The sequence below is a fragment of the Nicotiana sylvestris genome, chromosome 4 (genome assembly GCF_000393655.2).
Source record: "Nicotiana sylvestris chromosome 4, ASM39365v2, whole genome shotgun sequence".
Classification (NCBI taxonomy): domain Eukaryota; kingdom Viridiplantae; phylum Streptophyta; class Magnoliopsida; order Solanales; family Solanaceae; genus Nicotiana; species Nicotiana sylvestris.
The window spans coordinates 5,976,718-5,995,576 of record NC_091060.1 but is presented as its reverse complement, the minus strand read 5'-3'; the positions used below and the strand labels follow the sequence as shown (position 1 = coordinate 5,995,576).

The 18,859-nt window shown below is 41.8% G+C and overlaps 1 protein-coding gene across 1 annotated transcript; it reads left to right on the top strand.

Annotated features, from left to right (window-relative positions):
* Positions 1-14,020: 14,020 nt before the first annotated feature.
* On the top strand, positions 14,021-14,578 carry LOC138889208 (uncharacterized). Its single transcript, XM_070172478.1, has one exon. The coding sequence runs from the start codon at positions 14,021-14,023 to the stop codon at positions 14,576-14,578; it is 558 nt and encodes a 185-aa protein (XP_070028579.1).
* The last annotated feature ends 4,281 nt before the right edge of the window (positions 14,579-18,859 follow it).

Sequence of the window (18,859 nt, the reverse complement as noted above, 5' to 3'; positions counted from 1 at the left end):
TACGAGAGAAGGCAATACAAATTTTAAAGAAAGCAATCTTGGAAGAAGCAAGATAACCCATGTTTTAAAGGTAGTGATCTTTGAATCAGTATCATCCTCACCATTGTTAAAAGGAGGAAAGTAACTAGTCTTAAAGAAGGAAGATAATTCCCCAGCAGTGTTATCCCCGGCAGGTTTCAGAGAAGTGAAAACACCAGTTTGAGGGAGGTAATTGCTGAAGAAGTCAGGAGCCCGCCTGTAGAACGAAGGTTGTTTATTTTAAAAGTTGAAGAAGTCAGGAGCCCGCCTGTAGAACGAAGGTTGTTATGTTTTAAGTTGAAGAAGTCAGGAGCCCGCCTGTAGAACGGAGGTTGTTAAATTTTAAGTTGAAGAAGTCAAGAGCCCGCTTGTAGAATGGAGGTTGTTAAATTTTAAGTTGATGAAGTCAGGAGCCCGCCTGTAGAACGGAGGTTGTTTATTTTAAAAGTTGAAGAAGTCAGGAGCTCACTTGGAGAATGGAGGTTGTTATGTTTTAAGTTGAAGAAGTCAGGAGCCCGCCTGTAGAACGGAGGTTGTTATATTTTTAGGAAGTGGTTGAAGTCAGGAGCCCGCCTGGAGAATATAGGTGTTATCTTTAAGAAGTTATTGAAGTCAGGAGCCCGCCTGAAGAATGGAGGTGTTATATTTTAAGAAGTAATTGTTGTTGAAGTCAGTAAAGCAGAGGAATACAACAAAAATCCCCAGCGGGAAACAACAAAAATCCCCAGGAGAGGAAGGTAGTTCAAGATTCGAAGGAAAAATAATGTGAAGCTCATAAGAAGGAAATAAGCAGTTCCAGATCGGCAATCAAGGGAGAATACAAGTCAAATCAGAAGTAAAGAAATACCAGAGGAAACACAAGGCAACAAGGCAGCAACAGTCACATGACCAAGTTTGAGAATAAATCTTTGTAATTCATAGATCATAGCTTAGTATAACTTCTTTATCTTTCATCAAGGTGTAATAAGGAGGTCAGTAAGCGGTAACATCAGCAACAACAACAGTAACATCAAAATAACAGCTCTATGGTAGTCCCAGCTACCAAAACTTCCCGAACTACATTGACCTGATTCCCTTTTAGCCAGGTATATGTAGGAAACCTTTGAAGCAGAGGTCCGGTCAAATCTTTCAAAAATGCTTCGCACGGAGTAGCCGAACGGGCAAAAATCGCTCGTATCCGCTCACTTTATCTTTGCACGAAAACTCTTTGTGTTTTCGGACAAAGAGGGGCAGCTGTGAGCACATGATTTTTGCCCTACGAGAACTACTCCCAAAAATTCAAGATAAAATAATTTTCCTTTGTGTGCAATTTTGAGGATTTGCGTGGTATTTTTGGATAATTATTCGCATTTTTGTCTGTCAATGTTTATTCTATTTTAATTAATGAAAAATACAAAAATATGTGTTGCCTGTGCATTTAGGATTTAATGTTACAATTAGGAATTAATTAAAATAATTTTGGCTTTGCGAGAACGAAAATCACAAAACTGATGTACTGTGCATTTTTAGCATTTGATGTCCGATTGTGCGATTTTGTTTTCCCATTTGTTAGTCAATTATGTGTGATAATTAATTAGAATTTTTATAAGTTAATTTGATTTATAAATCAATGTAGGATTTTGGTTTTTAATTTGGAAAATTAGTTTAAGAAGAAAAAGAAACAAATAAAACAAGAAAAAGAAAAAAAAATCGGATTGGGCCTAGACCCACCCCGTTTTTCCCGTTCAAACATGCCCAAACAACCCCGGTCCAGTCCATCTCAAAGACACCCCAAATGGCATCGTTTTAAGGAAGCCATGATCAGGGCCGTTGATTTAAATTGATCAACGGTCCAAAAACATTTCCCTTACCTGTTCCTATACCAGCCCCATCCCCTACTAAAACCAAATGACGTCGTTCCCATTAAGGGAATTGATCCAGGCCGTCAATCTTCATTGATCCAACGGACCACATTAATCTCACCATCTCAATATACCAAACTCCTAAACCCCTTACCCCCTCATTTCCCGACCCCTCTTCTTCGTCTCCCAAACCACAGACCAAGTGACCTCTCGAAACCCTAGAGCTTCCACCCCATGGCTTCGCCTGAAACCCGGCGGCAACGATGCTTCCGGCCACCCAAATAACACCCCTGAACCTCTTAACCTCCCTCAACACGATTCCATACTCTATTAACTTCGAATCACACCACAACTTCTCGAATCTTCAATCACAGAATCAACCTAAAACCTCACCTTCTCCGGTGACCCTCAAATTAACACCCCTGAGCCTCCTAACCACCCTCAACCTGAATCCCCACTCTGTTGTCCTCGAATCATCCCCGACTTTTTCGAATCTTCGATCGAAGCTCAGGACCCAAAACCCTAGTTCATCTAATGAACCCCAAACTCACACCAGCTATCCACCTGACCTCTCTCGTGCCTAAAACGCCCTTGGTCTGGCTCGAATCTTGCTAGAACTGGTCGAGTTTCAAATCAATTGAAGAACCCTAGAGAGCCAAAACCTGGAACCTGTCCGAGTAAAGGGGAAATTTGAGGTTCTTAATCGACTTTAGTCGAGTGTTTTCAGTCGAGAACACTCGATTAAGGTCCGTTTGGACCTCAAAAGTTCGAGTCGAAGTCTAAAATGGGAAATGTTCGGAGTTAGCCTGTAATTTTGAGGTATTTTTCTTCTTTTTCTTTTCTATTTTTGTTGTTATTTATCTACTTAAGCTTCATGGTATTTCATCATCTTTTAATTTATTTCTCTTTTCTCTTTCGGACCTTTTTCTGGTCCAGTTTTTCTCATATGGTTGGTTGGCATATGCTGAATCGATTGAGTATGTTTGTTCGTTAGTTTGGTTGTAAAAGTCAGTGTCAATAAGGCCTGGTATAAAGCCATGATTACTTCTGTAATGGTTTGGTGCTATTATTTGGTTCAGGCTGTTTCATCTGTGTTGTCTATCATTTTGTCGCATATGAATTCAATGTAGTTACAATGATTCATTTGTTCCTATATGGATTCAATTTAGGATTGTGTTAGTTCATTTCTATGTATCCGTAACCTTGACAGTTCAATAGGAGTTCGTCCTGAATCATTGTTCTTATGTTGATGCCATTTGATCTGATTTAAATTCTAGTTCGAACGGTTATTTGAATTCGAATTGAATTGGTTATAGTTGAAAGATGTAATATAGATTAAAGGGTTTACAGTAGGAGATTCTAGGGTAAATCACAGGAGTTTTCAGGGGGTAATTTGGGAGTTCAAAGGTTTGAAAATGGGTTTAACTGGGTAGTCTGTCCAGTAGGGTCCTGATGTACCTTTAAACTAATGCTTTAGTTTATTAATAGGGGGCCACTAAGTAATAAGTAGGGCTCTAATGGGTTATGAGAGTAATAATTTGTTGAATGCTTTTTACTAAATTGGAACTCAGAAACAGAAAGTAATAATGAAAAGTTAAAAGTGTTCACATAGTAGAAGAATATTTAAAGCTGGAAAGTAAAATGGAGTAGGGGGTAATAATAAAAAGGTTTTCTTTTACAACTGGAAAAGAAAAAGGAGAGGGGCTAGAAAGGGTTTAAGGTTTTGGTATAAATATAGAGATCAGTAGAGACATTGAAAAGGAGATTCTGAAAAATTAGAGGAGAGACCCGGAGAGAGGAAAAGTCAATCTGAGAGAACATTTTTGAATCTTGAATCAGTTCTAAGAGAGAGTTTAAGAGAAAGGCATTGAGTTCTAGGCAGAATTTAGATTCCAAGCACTGGTTCTTGCCCCTTTTGATTGTTGAATCTATTTGGCAGTCTATTGATTCTGTTTTTGAACTTATCTGAGCTTAGTTTGTTCTGTTTTGGGTGTCTGTATTGCTGTTGGTTGACAAACTCATTCTGGGTTGTGGTTGAGTGTTATTCTGGTTTTAAAACTGGTTTTTGGAGCTGTTCTGAATCCCATTGTTGCTGTATTATCTGCTGCTTACCTGCTGCGGACTTCTCCTTCTTCTTGTCCTGTTTTCCAATCCAGGTACATGTTGAATCTCCACATCATGTAGAGTTTGGCTGAAATAAAATGAAATGGAAACCTAACTTCATTGGAAAACTTCAGTAGCTACTATATCTTCCTTATAATTGAATGTAATGGTTTGAATTGTAATTAGGACTGTTTGTTTAAGTAATTTGGAATAGCTAAATCTACAACTTGTAATAAACTGCCTTTGAACTGCTTCGAACCAATTCAAATTCGTGACTATCTAACTGCAATTCAGTACAATGGGTGTATGTGTAGTTTAGTGTTCATTTTATGTTTAAAACGAAAAGTCGGAAACAGTTGGATTTGAAATCGAGTTTGATGTCCAGTTGAGCATGTATTGTATTGCAGTAACTCATATCATACAGATTAGTTCTTAATATATAGGTGTTAACTAGCGTTGGTAGAAGTGTATGACCAATAGTCTAATCCTTGAAGGCTTGATATGCAATCTGGTTGTCGAACTCAAAGCTACCTCTTAATTTTCTCTTTTACCTTATTTGTATACTCGTATGGACCTGGGCCAAAGACTATGTTGGGCCGGCTTTTGGTTGTGCCAATTCACATTTTTCGGGCTTATCCTTGAGCCCTGAGACATATTTGGTTTACAATTATTGTTTTAGGCCCTTGACAAAATCGATTAGGATTTTTCCTTATTTTTAGAGACAAATTAATTAGAAAATCTTAGTTCAATTTAGGATGGACCTAATAATGAGTGAGAAGATCCTCGACAAACAAAAATACACAAGCTGCGGGGCCCTCTATACGTATTGGTAAAATTACTTAGACTTCTGGATGGGCCGTATAGCAAAATTTCACGGCCTTACCCAAAATAATGATACGTTAGTCGCTTTAGGCGCGCCTTTAATAATTTACTTTCTTAAACTCGGGTGCACACTTATGTGACCCAAATCCAAATCTCAACGGAGTCAAGATATGTCAATAACCACGGGTGCATTGATGTGATGTGGTTCGAGATGCGTTTTCACGACGTTGCAATTCTAGTTGAAAAAATAACAATAATAAAAGCGGTAAAAAGTTTAAATTTGCACATAGGTTCAATATGAATTAAAATCAGATAAATAAGCCGAATATGACAGTTGAGCGACCGTGCTAGAACCACGGAACTCGGGAATGCCTAACACCTTCTCCCGGGTTTAACAGAATTCCTTACCCGGATTTCTGGTTCGCGGACTGTAATACAGAGTTAATCTTTTCCTCGATTCGGGATTCAACCGGTGACTTGGGACACCATAAATCTCCCAAGTGGTGACTCTGAATTAAATAATAAATTCCATTTCGATTGCCCTTTAATTGGAAAAACTCCCTTTACGTCCCTTCACGGGGGTGTAGGTAAAAAGGAGGTGTGACAACGGGGTCACATACACCACTTCAAAAGGTCCACTCCATTTTGATTTGAGCTTTCCCGGAAACAGACGTAACCAGGAGTTGAGCAAGAGAACCAAATCACCTACTTTGAACTCCTTTCCACGAGCATATTTATCATGAAGGTACTTCATCTTGTCCTTATACAAGGATGAACTGGAGTAGGCATGAAATCTGAATTCATCAAGTTCATTGAGTTGCTCCACACGAAGATTGGCTGCAACATCCCACTCAAGATTTAGCTTCCTCAAAGCCACATGGTCTTGTGCTCTAACTCAACCGGTAAATGGCAAGCTTTCCCAAACACCAACCGATATGGAGACATACCAATTGGATTCTTGTAAGCAGTCCTACAAGCCCATAGAGCGTCATACAACTTCTTCGACCAATCGGTCCTATTTGCATTGACCATCTTTGACAATATGCTTTTGATTTCCCTGTTAGAGACTTCAACTTGACCACTTGCTTAAGGATGATAGGGAGTAGAAACTTTGTGATTGACACCATACTTTGAAAGCAAAGTGTCGAAAGCTCTATTGCAAAAATGAGACCCCCATCTCTGATGATTGCACGTGGATTGCCAAACCTTGTAAAAATGCTTTTTTGAGGAATGCAACAACACTTCGGGCCTCATTGTTGGGCAAAACTACGGCTTCAACCCACTTTGAAATATAGTCAACCGCCACAAGAATGTAGGTGTTCCCATAAGAGCTAACAAATGGACCCATGAAATCAATGCCCCATATATCAAAAAAATCAACCTCAAGGATGGTATTGAGAGGCATCTCGTCTTTCTTCAAAATTCCACCCGCTCTTTGGCATTCGTCGCATCTCTTCACAAAATCGCCCGCATCTTTGAACAAGGTTGGCTAATAAAACCCATAACTAAGAACTTTAGAAGCCGTCCTCGCCCCGCCATGATGGCCACCATAGGGAGGGGAATGACAAGCCTCCAAAATATTCAATTGCTCCTCCTCCGAGACACACCTTCGGATCACACCATCTGTGCAAATCTTGAACAAGTACGGCTCATCCCAATAGAAGTCCAAACTATCCCGCTTGAGCTTCTTCCTTTGGTTAGAAGAGAGCTCATACGGGATTATACCGGTCACAAGGAAATTAGCAACATCGGCAAACCATGGCATATCATTCATCGAATACTGAAAGGAGTTGTTCGTCAAGAAATGAATCATTGATCTTAAGGCCATCACTAGGCCTCCTCTCCTCCTCCAAGTAGGACAAGTGGTCCGCCACTTGGTTCTCACTACCCTTCCGGTCCACAATCTCCAAATCAAACTCTTGAAGTAACAAGACCCATCACATCAGTCTAGCTTTGGAGTCCTTCTTCGTCATCAAGTACTGGAGTGCGGCACGGTCGGTATGAATAATAACCTTAGAACCCATAAGATACAGCCGGAATTTTTCCATAGCAAACACAATAGTCAAAAGTTCTTTCTCGGTCATCATGTAGTTCCCTTGAGCATCATTCATTGTCTTGCTCGCATATTACAACAAATGAAACATTTTGTCCACTCTTTGACCCAAAACCGCCCCAACCACAACATCGCTCGCATAACACATGAGGTCAAAGGGCAAGCTCCAATTAGGTGCGGTAATGATAGGGGTGGTGGTCAACCTATGCTTGAGAAGTTCAAAGGCTTGCATATATTTTTCATCAAGCATGAACTTAGCATCTTTTTCCAACAACTTGCACAAGGGGTTCACTACCTTCGAAAAGTCTTTGATAAATCTCCGGTAGAACCCCGCATGCCCAAGAAAACTTTGAAATCCCTTGATGGATGTAGGGGGAGGGAGCCTTGAAATCACATCTATCTTTACTTTATCTACCTCAATACCATGCTTCGAAAGTTTATGCCCAAGAACTATTCCTTCTTCCACCATAAAGTGGCATTTCTCCCAATTGAGGACAAGATTGGTTTCTTCACAATGGGCCAACAACCTATCAAGATTATTCAAGCACTCATCAAATAAATCCCCTGCAACACTAAAATCGTCCATGAACACTTACAAAATGTCTTCCACCATATCGGTGAAAATGGCCATCATACACCGCTAAAATGTAGCCGGTGCATCACACAACCCAAAAGGCATCCTAGAGAAGGCAAAAGTGCCATATGGACAAGTGAATGTGGTCTTCTCCTTATCTTTCGGAGCAATCAAGATTTGGTTGTACCCAGAATACCCATCTAAGAAGCAATAGAAAGCACGCCCAGCAAGTCGGTCTAACATCTGGTCAAGGAAAGGCAAAGAGAAGTGATCCTTACGGGTCACTTTATTCAACTTGCAGTAGTCCATGCATACCCTCCAACAATGACTGTTCTTGTAGGAATCAACTCATTTTGAGAATTTGTAACCACAATCATGCCACCCTTCTTCGGTACACATTGCACCGGCGAAGTCCAAGAGCTATCAGAGATGGGGTACACAACCTCGACATCCAACCACTTGATCATCTCTTTTTTCACAACTTCTTGCATTGTTTCGTTCAATATTCTTTGATGCTCCAAGGAAGGCTTTGCATCATCCTCCAAGATAATTTTGTGCATACAGAATGCGGGGCTTATTCCCCGAATATCAGCTAGAGTCCATCCAATTGCCTTTTTCCGCTTTTGAAGCACTGCCAATGTGGCATCAACCTGCATGTTAGTAAGGCAAGAAGAAAGAATAACTGGGAAAGTAGAATTTGAGCCTAAGAACTCATATCTGAGGTGTGGAGGAAGTGGTTTCAACTCCAACACCGGAGGCTCCTCAATTGAAGGTTTAGTTGGTGGAGTCTTTCTATTCTCCAGATCCAAAGACAATTTCCTAGGCTCATAAGAATAAGATCTCATTCCATTTAAAGCATTCACGCACTCCACTCGGCTTGAATCCTCATTGACATCAAGATTCAACAATACGGCCTCCAATGGGTCCTCCACATTGATCATTGCACTGGTGTCATCAATTATCACTGCTGTGACGAGGTCAACAAAAGAGCATACCTCGGTACTATTGGACCGCTTCATATATTTGCACACATGAAAGACCACCTTTTCATCACCCACCCGGAAGGTGAGTTCCCCTGCTTCCACATCTACCAATGCCTTCCCCGTAGCTAGGAAAGATCTTCCCAATATGATCGGAACTTCGTAGTCCACCTCACAGTTCAAGATTATAAAGTCAGATGGCAAGATAAATTTGTCCACACGGACAAGCACATCATCAATAATACCCAATGGTCTCTTCATTGATCTACCCGCCATTTGTAACCTCATGAAAGTCGGCCTAAGTTGCCCAATACCCAAGGTTTTGATCATTGAGTAGGGCATAAAATTGATACTAGCTCCCAAATCACATAGAGCCTTGACAAAATCTGTACTTCCAATGGTGCAAGGAATGGTGAAGGCACCGGGATCTTCAAGCTTCGGGGCCATTGAATGCACTATAGCACTAACTTGGTGAGTCATCTTTATAGTTTTACAATCCATAGAATGCTTCTTTGTGACCAAGTCTTTCATGAATTTTGCATAGCCCAGCATTTGTTCAAGAGCCTCCACCAGAGGGACATTAATGGACAAGCTCTTCATCATGTCAATGAACTTCTTAAATTGATTATCATTCTTTTGCTTCACTAGCTTTTGAGGATAAGGTAGAGGTGGCCTTGGCAAAGGAGCCTTGGATTTAGGTACAACCGGCTCCGGCATGTCTATTATGTGTTCCCTAGACAGGTTCACATCATTTTGAGTTTCCACCTCGACATCATGAATATCAATCCTCACTTCGTTGTTCATATTTTCTTTAACCACATCTTCAACTACCAAAGGGACTTCATCTTCTTGCAACTCAACATCATCATCCAAGATTTGTTTATGTTTGGAGGCATTCACATCACCGCCTCTCCCACTTCTCGTTGTTACCGCCATGACATGATTGTTTCTAACCTTCGGGTTCACTACCGTATCACTTGGTAGAGCACCCTTAGTACGAGTATTTAAATACTGAGAGATTTGGCCTAACTGTACCTCCAAATTTCTGATAGAGGTATTGTGGGAAGCCAACTATGCATCCGAATCCGCATTCTTCTTCATCATCTGTTCGAACATCATTTCAATTCTACTCATATCATTGCCAAAAGAACTAGGACCTTGAGATGGAAATGGGGGTGGATTGTTCGGTTGTTGGTACATTGGGGGCCTTTGAATGCCTTGCCCTCGAATTCCTTGGTTTCCATTGTTCCATACACCTTGACTGTTATTGCCACCCCAATTGTTGTTATTACTATTCCAATTCCCTTGGTTGCCTTGATTGTTGTTCTGATTGCCCCAGTTGTTGTTCTGGTTATTGTTCCCCCAATTACCACTGTTTTGTTGTTGGTTGCCGCAATTGCCTTGAGGTATCCACTGTTGTTGGTTGGAAGAGTTGCCCCATTGGTCTTGATAGTTATTTATATATTGAACCTCTTCACTTTGGTCATCATAACCATCATAGTCATCATCAAATTGCTCAGAATTTCCTTGGTTTTGTTTATTTCTTTGCCTTCTTTTGTTGACAAGCATATTGACACCCTCCATGGCATTCACTTAGTAAGGATTTTGAACTTGTTGCAACTGTGCCTTTGCCAATTGGTTCATATTAGTTGTCAACTCCGCTATAGCCTGCCCATGATCATGTAATTTCTTGTGCAAATGAATAACTGTGGGGTCACCCTGAGGCACATTGTCTCTACTTTGCCATGCAGAAGAAGTGGTAGCCATCTCGTCAAGTATATCACATGCCTTATCATACGACAACTTCATAAAGTTGCCCCCAACAAGTTGGTTCACTATGCATTGATTTGTTGTATTGATGCCCCGGTAGAAGATTTGTTGTATCATAGCCTCAGTCATATCATTGTTGGGGCATTCTTTCACCATTGTTCTATAGCGCTCCCAAATCTCATGCAAAGGTTTTGTGGGATCTTGCTTGAAAGCTAATATCTCATCACGCAATGCCGCCATATGCCCCGGCGAGCAAAATTTAGCAATGAATTTATCTGCCAACTCATCCCAAGTTGTGATGGAATGGTTGAGAAGTCTCTAAGCCAATCTAATGCATTCCCCCGAAGTGAGAATGGGAAGAGTCTCAACCTAAGAGCATCCTCGGACACATTCGTCTGCTTGCTCCCCCAGCATGTATCCATGAACCCATTGAGATGTTTGTAGGCATTTCGATTTGCAGCGCCCATGAAATACCCACGCTGCTCAAGTAAGGTCAATATCACATTGGTTATCTGAAAATTGCCTGCCCAGATTCGGGGTGGGACAATGGCACTCGCATAGCCTTGGTTCGGAAGTACCCTGTGAGCCACGCTTAGAGGTGGCGGAAGAGGGTCTGGAACATTGTCATTGGGATTAACATTGGCATTTTGGCCTCTACATTATCCTTGAGGTACAAGAGGGACCTCATCATCTCCGATATCATCTACCTCCTCCCCGGCAATCACATTTCCAAGAGGGTCATTAGCATTGTTCGCTGCCATTTGGTACCTGAGTTGTGACACAAACAAGTTGGTAACAAAGAAGGAAATAAGAACAATACATAAGACTAAATAAATAGATAGCCAAAACTGTTAGCTCCCCTGCAACGGCGCCAAAAAGTGATCGCGGCCTACTCTGCACTACTATTGAGTAGCGAGAGAGGATCGGAGCAGCTTTTACCCAATTTAGGGTCGGGATCGATTTCCATAGAGAGCTATAATTTGGAATCGAGTATCTATCTAGTTTAGGATTGCGTATGTGTTCAGAATAACACTTCTAATCATTTTTGGGGTTTTCATTTTACTTCTACTATTATCAACTACAAATGGTAAATGCAAATAGATTAAGCTAAGAGTTAAACTAAAAAGGGTTGTTCAAATGGTTTAAAAGGCACTAGGGTAATGACTTTCACCTAGGTGGTTAATTGACGGGTAATTGAATCTAAGACGCGATTGACATAATTGGGGAGTATGATATAACCATTGCACGATATTACCCACTCTACAACTCTTGGTGGTTCAAGTGATTTTGCCCGAATTGACTTTCTCAAGACCAATTGGGTATGCAAATTTGCACAAGCAACTAGGGTTCAAGTCGGGTATTACTCTCTCGAGGTTTAATCCTTTAATTGGGGCTATCAATCTCTTGAGTACGCATCAATTCCTTGTTGGACCAATTTCGGAGACTTAGGCTCTCTTTCTCAAGAAGAGCCCTAGTCAACCAAACACAAACTAGTGTTTGCAACCACTAATTCAGCAATTAACCATGAAATTGGCCCAAATATCAAACACCCATAGTTAATCTAGCCCTAAAATACAAGACTCATCAATTATCCATACTAGGGTTAAGCCACAACCCTAACTTATGTGTCTAGCTACTCATAATTAAAGAAGAAAAGCAAGAAATAGATGAAGAACAACTCAAATTAATTAATCACTAAGGTAAATAACAAGATTCAATGATGAAAAGTAGATAAAATTGCCCAAAATGGCTAAGAAAGTCGATCCCACGAGTGCAGCTACGTTACAAAACTATCTGATGCCCTAAAAATGGGAAAAGAAGCTATTTATACTAAGCTGAAAATTCTGGACAAAAATGCCCCTGCTGGGTTAGTGTGGACCGCACAAAATGGTGTGCGGCCGCACTAGGGCTCTGAATCTGAAGATCTGACTCTCTGAACTCAGACACTACGGACCGCAGAGAATGGACTGCGGCCGTGGGGGCTTCTAGTGCGGTCCACACAAAATGGAATGCGGACCGCATTGACTTGAATCCTTGAAACTGGCACTTCTCTGATCTTGGGTTCTGCGGACTGCACTAAATTGAGTGCGGAGGCCGCATTGCTTTCAGTGCGGACCATACAAATCCTAGTGCGGCCGCATTACCTTTGTGCCTTGAAAGTCATGCTCTTTGAATCTCATAGTGCGAACGACACAGAATGTAGTGCGACCGCACTGGCCTTGCTTTGCTTGAGTTTTGTCTTGTCTTGGTATTTGTGCAAGTTTCACTCCTTTTGAGCTGATCTTTGACATCTTGTCACTTTGTTGATTAAACCTGCAATCAAGCATAACTTGTGAGCCTTTTGGGACTATTTTGTATGAACTTTTAATCAAAGCATAAGTAATAAGAAGTATAAAATTCGTTAAAATCTTTAGTTATCACACATAAAACACACATGTTCATGACAACAAAGGTCTTGGAGAAAACATCAGTATAGGGGTCGGTGTACCACCAATAAACCCTGAGGAAGTGACAAATATGGAGCCAGTTCATATCATTCACAGACCCCGTAAGGAATGAATGCAGGGAAGCCCGATCTGGTGGCCAAGGAGCACAAGGAATGGGAGATGGGGGAATTAGCCTCCAAGTGATATTCGAGATGCTACAAGCCCAGCAAATCGCCATCACTCAACTTCAAAGTCAGAATAAGACTCCGAACGTAGTTGAACATGAGAATACTCGACATACTGAACCAGAACCGGAGAGATCAAACGGAAATAACTCGGGGACTAACCCCACCATTTTGAGGATGCTCGAAGAGCTCGCCAAAAGGATCGAGTTCGTAGAAAATAAGATCGAAGAAAATGACAAAAGGTGGAGACTTACAACTCCCGTGTTGAACAAATACTGGGGATACCTCCGGTCTTGAAAGGTTTAGATGCCAAGAAGTTCATACAAAAACCATTCTCCGCGAGTGCGGCTCTGATACCCATTACAAAGAAGTTTCGCATGCCTTATATACCCAAAACATAACGGGAAAACCGACCTTAACGAACATATTACTTCATACAATTGTGGGATCAAAGGAAATGACTTGAATGACGATGAAATCGAGTCAGTGTTATTGAAAAAGTTTGGGAAAACACTATCAAAAGGAGCTATGATCTGGTATCACAACTTGGGTCCTAACTCTATTGATTCATGTGCTATGTTGGTAGATGCCTTCGTGAAAGCACACGCCGGGGCCATAAAGGTGGCCACGAGAAAATCGGACGTCTTCAAGATAAAACAGAGGAACGACGAGATGCTAAGGGAGTTCGTGTCCTAATTTCAGATGGAAAGAATGGAATTACCATCGGTCTCCGATGACAGGGCAGTACAGGCCTTTATGCAGGGTCTGAATGAAAGGAGCTTGGTCGCGTCTCGACAGTTGAAATGGAACTTGATCGAATTTACAGACATGGCATGGTCAGATGTGCACAATCGTTACTAGTCAAAAATCAGGGTCGAGGACGACCAGTTGGGAGCCCCCTCGGGTTTAGTTCATCCTAACAGATTCGCAGCGAAACCCCCGAGGGACACAGACCTGGAATCAAGATTCAACAAAGAACGGTATCAGCCATATGCTGATCGAAGGAACGGCGGCCCAAGCCGCAACACTCCTCAGAGAGATCAGAGAAACGATCGAGGTCAAAGTTCTCAGGGACTCATGAGTAAAAACAGGTTCGATAAGCTCACCGACCCTGCCGAGGCCCCTCGATTATCATAGTACAACTTCAGCATAGATGCATCAGGGATTGTCTCAGCAATTGGAAAAATCAAAGACACCAAGTGGCCCAGGTCAATACAGACCGATCCTTCTCAGAGGATCCCGAACTTAATGTGCAAGTATCATGTCTCACATGGTCATAGAACAGAAGATTGCAGGCAGCTAAGGGAAGAAGTGGCTCGGTTGTTCAACGAGGGCCACCTTCGAGAATTTCCAAGTAATCAAGTTAAGAATCACTTTAGGGAAAGTGATGCAAGGAAAACTGAGCAAGAAGAACCACAACATTTAATCCACATGATCATTGGTGGAGTCGATATCCCTCAACGACCTGTGTTCAAGCGCACCAAAGTATCAATCATCGGAGAAAAATGGACCCGGACCTACGTGCCCGAGGACATCTTATCATTTTGTGATGAGGAAGCGGAAGGCATATCTCAGCCTCACAACGATGCCCTGGTAATCTCTATCCTTTTGAATAAAATTCAAGTTAAATGTGTTTTAGTGGATCCAGGTAGCTCAGCAAACATAATCAAATCAAGGGTCGTGGAACAACTCGGCCTACAAGATCAGATTGTACCTGTATCCCAGGTCCTAAATGGCTTCAACATGGCAAGCGAAATGACAAAGGGAGAAATTATCTTTCCAGTAAACGTAGCTGGGACCATATAAGATACAAAGTTCCATGTCATCGAGGGTGACATGACATATAACGCACTCCTCGGGAGACCGTGGATACACAACATGAGGGCAGTGCCTTCACCTCTTCACCAGATGATGAAGTTCCTGATAGAGGAAGGAGTAAAAATAGTCTACGGGGAGCAACATGTTACAAAGGAGATGTTCGCAATCGAGGAAGTGGTGCCAACTCTAGAGCCTTCAACCTCGGAGAAATTGAGCATCGGAGGTAAACAAGTGGCCAAATAGCAATCACCGCCTCCAACCTTGATGGAAACGGAGCAACAGGTAATCGAAGATGAAGATAAGGATTTTCTTACTCCTCGAACCTTCGTCGTTCCTGAAGAATCCGATGCAACCAAATCAACTATCGAGGAGCTGGAGTAGGTCATTTTGATCAAATACATGCCCGAGAAAAAGGTATACCTGGGAACGAGATTGACCTCCAAACTCAGAAAAAAACTCATTCAATTTCTTATTCATAATATGGATTGCTTTGCTTGGTCCCATTTAGATATGACAGGGATTTCACCGGAAATCACCGCGCATCGGCTAAGCACTAATCTCAGGTTCAAACAGGTGAAGCAAAAAAGGAGGCCTCAGTCCGAGATAAAGCATGATTTCATAAAGGACGAGGTAACCAAACTTTTTAAAATAGGATCTATACGGGAGGTAAAGTACCCCGAGTGGTTACCCAATGTAGTTATAGTTCCTAAAAAAGTAAACAAACTTAGAATGTGTGTAGACTATAAGGACTTGAACAAAGCATGTCCGAAAGATTCTTTCCCACTACCCAACATCGATCATATGATCAATGCCACGTCCGGTCACGAGATCCTAATTTTTCTTGACGCTTACTCCGGGCACAATCAGATTCAGAAGAACACAAGGGATCAGGAAAAGACTTCGTTTATTACTAAATTTGGGACTTATTGTTACAATGTAATGCCCTTCGAGCTAAAAAATGTAGGAGCTACATACCAACGCCTAGTTAACAAAATATTTGAAGAACAAATAGGTAAAACAATGGAAGTTTACATCGATGATATGTTGGATAAATCCCTGCGCGCAGAGGACCATTTGACTCATTTGCAGGAAACATTCGAAATCTTGAGAAAATATAATATGAAGCTTAACCTGGAGAAATGTGCCTTCAGAGTCGGCTCGGGTATGTTCCTCGGCTTTATGGTGTCGAATCGGGGCATTGAAATTAACCCTGATAAGATCAAGGCCATCGAGGACATCATGATCGTGGACAGTGTGACGGCTGTGCAAAGGTTGACAGGTCGAATAGCTACTTTGGGTCAATTCATTTCGAGGTCATCAGATCGGAGTCACCGGTTCCTTTCCTTGCTCAAAAAGAAAAAAGACTTCGCATGGACCCCTGAATGTCAGCAGGCCTTAGAAAAATTAAAGCGATATCTGTTGAGCCCGCCTTTGCTTCACACCCCGAAGGTAGATGAAAAACTTTATCTATACTTGGCAGTGTCTGAGATAGCGGTAAATGGGGTACTAGTTCGAGAAGATCAAGGTATGCAATTTTCTGTTTATTACATAAGTCGAACTCTAGGAGATGCTGAAACTAGGTACCCTCACATAGAAAAATTAGCACTTGCATTGATAAGCATATCTCGAAAGTTAAAACCATATTTTCAATGTCATCCTATATATGTATTAACCAACTACCCCCTTCGAAATGTTTTGCATAAGCTCGAGTTATCGGGCCGATTGACCAAATGGGCCATCGAACTTAGTGGGTAGGATATCGAATATCAACCTCGAATGACCATCAAGTCTCAAATCCTAGCTGACTTCGTGGCCGATTTTACGCCGACCCTCATATCTGAAGTAGAGAAAGAACTCCTGCTAAGCTCGGGTGCAACATCAGGGGTATGGACCCTTTTCACGGACGGTGCCTCGAATGTGAAGGGGTCCGGGCTCGGCATTGTATTAAAACCACCCACGGGTGATACCATTAGGCAATCTATCAAAACTCCAAGATTAACTAACAATGAAGCTGAGTATGAGGCCATGATTGTAGGTCTCGAGTTAGCTAAAAGCTTGGGAGCATAGGTCATCGAGGCCATGCACGATTCTCTATTAGTGGTAAACCAAGTAAATAATAGTTTCAATGTTTGAGAAGATAGAATGCAACAGTACTTGGATAAGCTACAGGTAACTTTGCACCGCTTTAAGGAATGGACTCTGGATTATGTGCCTCGAGAACAAAATAGCGAGGCCGATGCACTTGCTAGTATGAGATCTTCGGTCGATGTAGATGACATCGTCCCGGGGACTTTCGTCCAATTATTGAGGTCTGTGGTTGAAGAGGGTCATGCTGAGATAAATTCAACAAGTTTAACATGGGATTGGAGGAATGAGTATATCGACTATTTGAAGAGTGGAAAACTCCCATCGAATTACAAAGAATCGAGGGCCTTACGAGCTAAGGCTGCTAGGTTTGCATTTGATGAAGATGGAACATTGTACCGAAGAACTTTCGATGGACCATTGGCGGTATGCTTGGGGCCGGGGGACACCGACTATGTTTTTCAAGAAATCCACGAAAGCACTTGTGGGAATCACTCCGGTGTCGAGTCTTTGGCTCGCAAAATCATCAGAGCGGATTACTATTGGGATAGCATGGAAAAGGATACCAAGAAATTTGTCAAAAAATGTGATAAGTGTCAACTATTCACACCGATGATCCATCAGCCAGGAGAATAACTCCATTCGGTCCTATCCACGTGGCCATTCATGAAATGGGGAATGGATATAGTCGGCCCTTTACCAACCTAGGTAAAGCTAAATTTTTTTTATGACTGACTATTTTTCTAAGTGGGTGGAAGCACAAACCTTCGATAAGGTCAGAGAAAAAGAAGTTATTGACTTCATCTGGGACCACATCATATATCGGTTCGGGATACCTACTGAGATTGTATGAGACAATGGAAAACAATTCATCGGCAACAAGGTAATAGAGTTCCTCGAAGCACATAAAATAAAGAGGATATTATCGACACCACACCACCCAACTAGAAATGGACAGGCCGAGTCAAAAAACAAAACCATCAATCAAAACCTGAATATGCGAAGGGGAAATGGAAAGAAGTTCTACCCGAGGTCCTTTGGGCATATCGGACAACATCAAAATCTAGCACGGGGGCCACCCCGTTTTCTCTAGTATATAGCTCTGAGGCCCTCATCCCTGTTGAGGTCGGGGAACCCAGCACCAGGTTTCGACATGCATCAAAGGAGTCAAACCACGAGGCCATGAATGATAGCCTCGAGTTGTTAGATGAAAAGAGAGAAACATCACTCGTTCGAATGGCCGCGCAGAAGCAAATGATCGAAAGGTACTACAATAGAAGAACCAACCTTCAACATTATTGGAATCAGAGACTTAGTCCTACGGAAAGTCACCCTCAATACTTGAGACCCAAATGAAGGGAAACTAGGCCCGAATTGGGAAGGACCGTACTGCATCCACGGAGTTGTCGGTAAAGGGTCTTACAAACTTAGCACAACGGAAGGTCAACAACTGCCAAACAATTGGAACATATCATTGCTCAAACGATACTACTACTAAGGTACGACTTTATCCTTTTTGTCCATTTGAGTCTAAAATTAACTCATTACAGATTTTTGATCAAAGCTATCGAAGGCATACGATCTCGAAGGCATCGTTTTTTACACGAAGGCCTTAGGTTTTAAAGCATGTGTTGCACTCTTTTTCCCTTAGATTGGATTTTGTCCCAAATGGGTTTTACCGGCAAGGTATTTAACGAGGCAACAACTATGTGCTACCTAAGGAGAACTCAACAGTATCCAAGGCTTCTTTTCAATCAACCTCGAATACTGGGGGGCATCACCCTTGGAGGTTATATTTTTGAGAAAAATACTTCACGCCTAAGAGGGCCTCGATAGGAGAACTTTATAATGGGCCAAACAGTCAAATAAATCGTGTCCATATAGAATAGTCGAGCCCCGATGGCAAAACATGTACGCATGTATCAATAATTTGAAGAAGCATTCTGGTTATTTCAAAACACTTTGTGTATCAAAGAAGTTTACTATCATACGAGCTTTACACTTACAATCCTAAGGAAGCGACTCAAGAGCTAAAACACAAATGCTCCCCGAAATACTAGGGGACTGTCGTTGACAGTCAGCACATCCGAGTCATCGAAAACTCGGACTCATAAGACCTCAAAGAGGTACCCCCTCGAAACAAAGGCCAAAGCCAATATACACGGGGACTAACTTTTTGAAAAA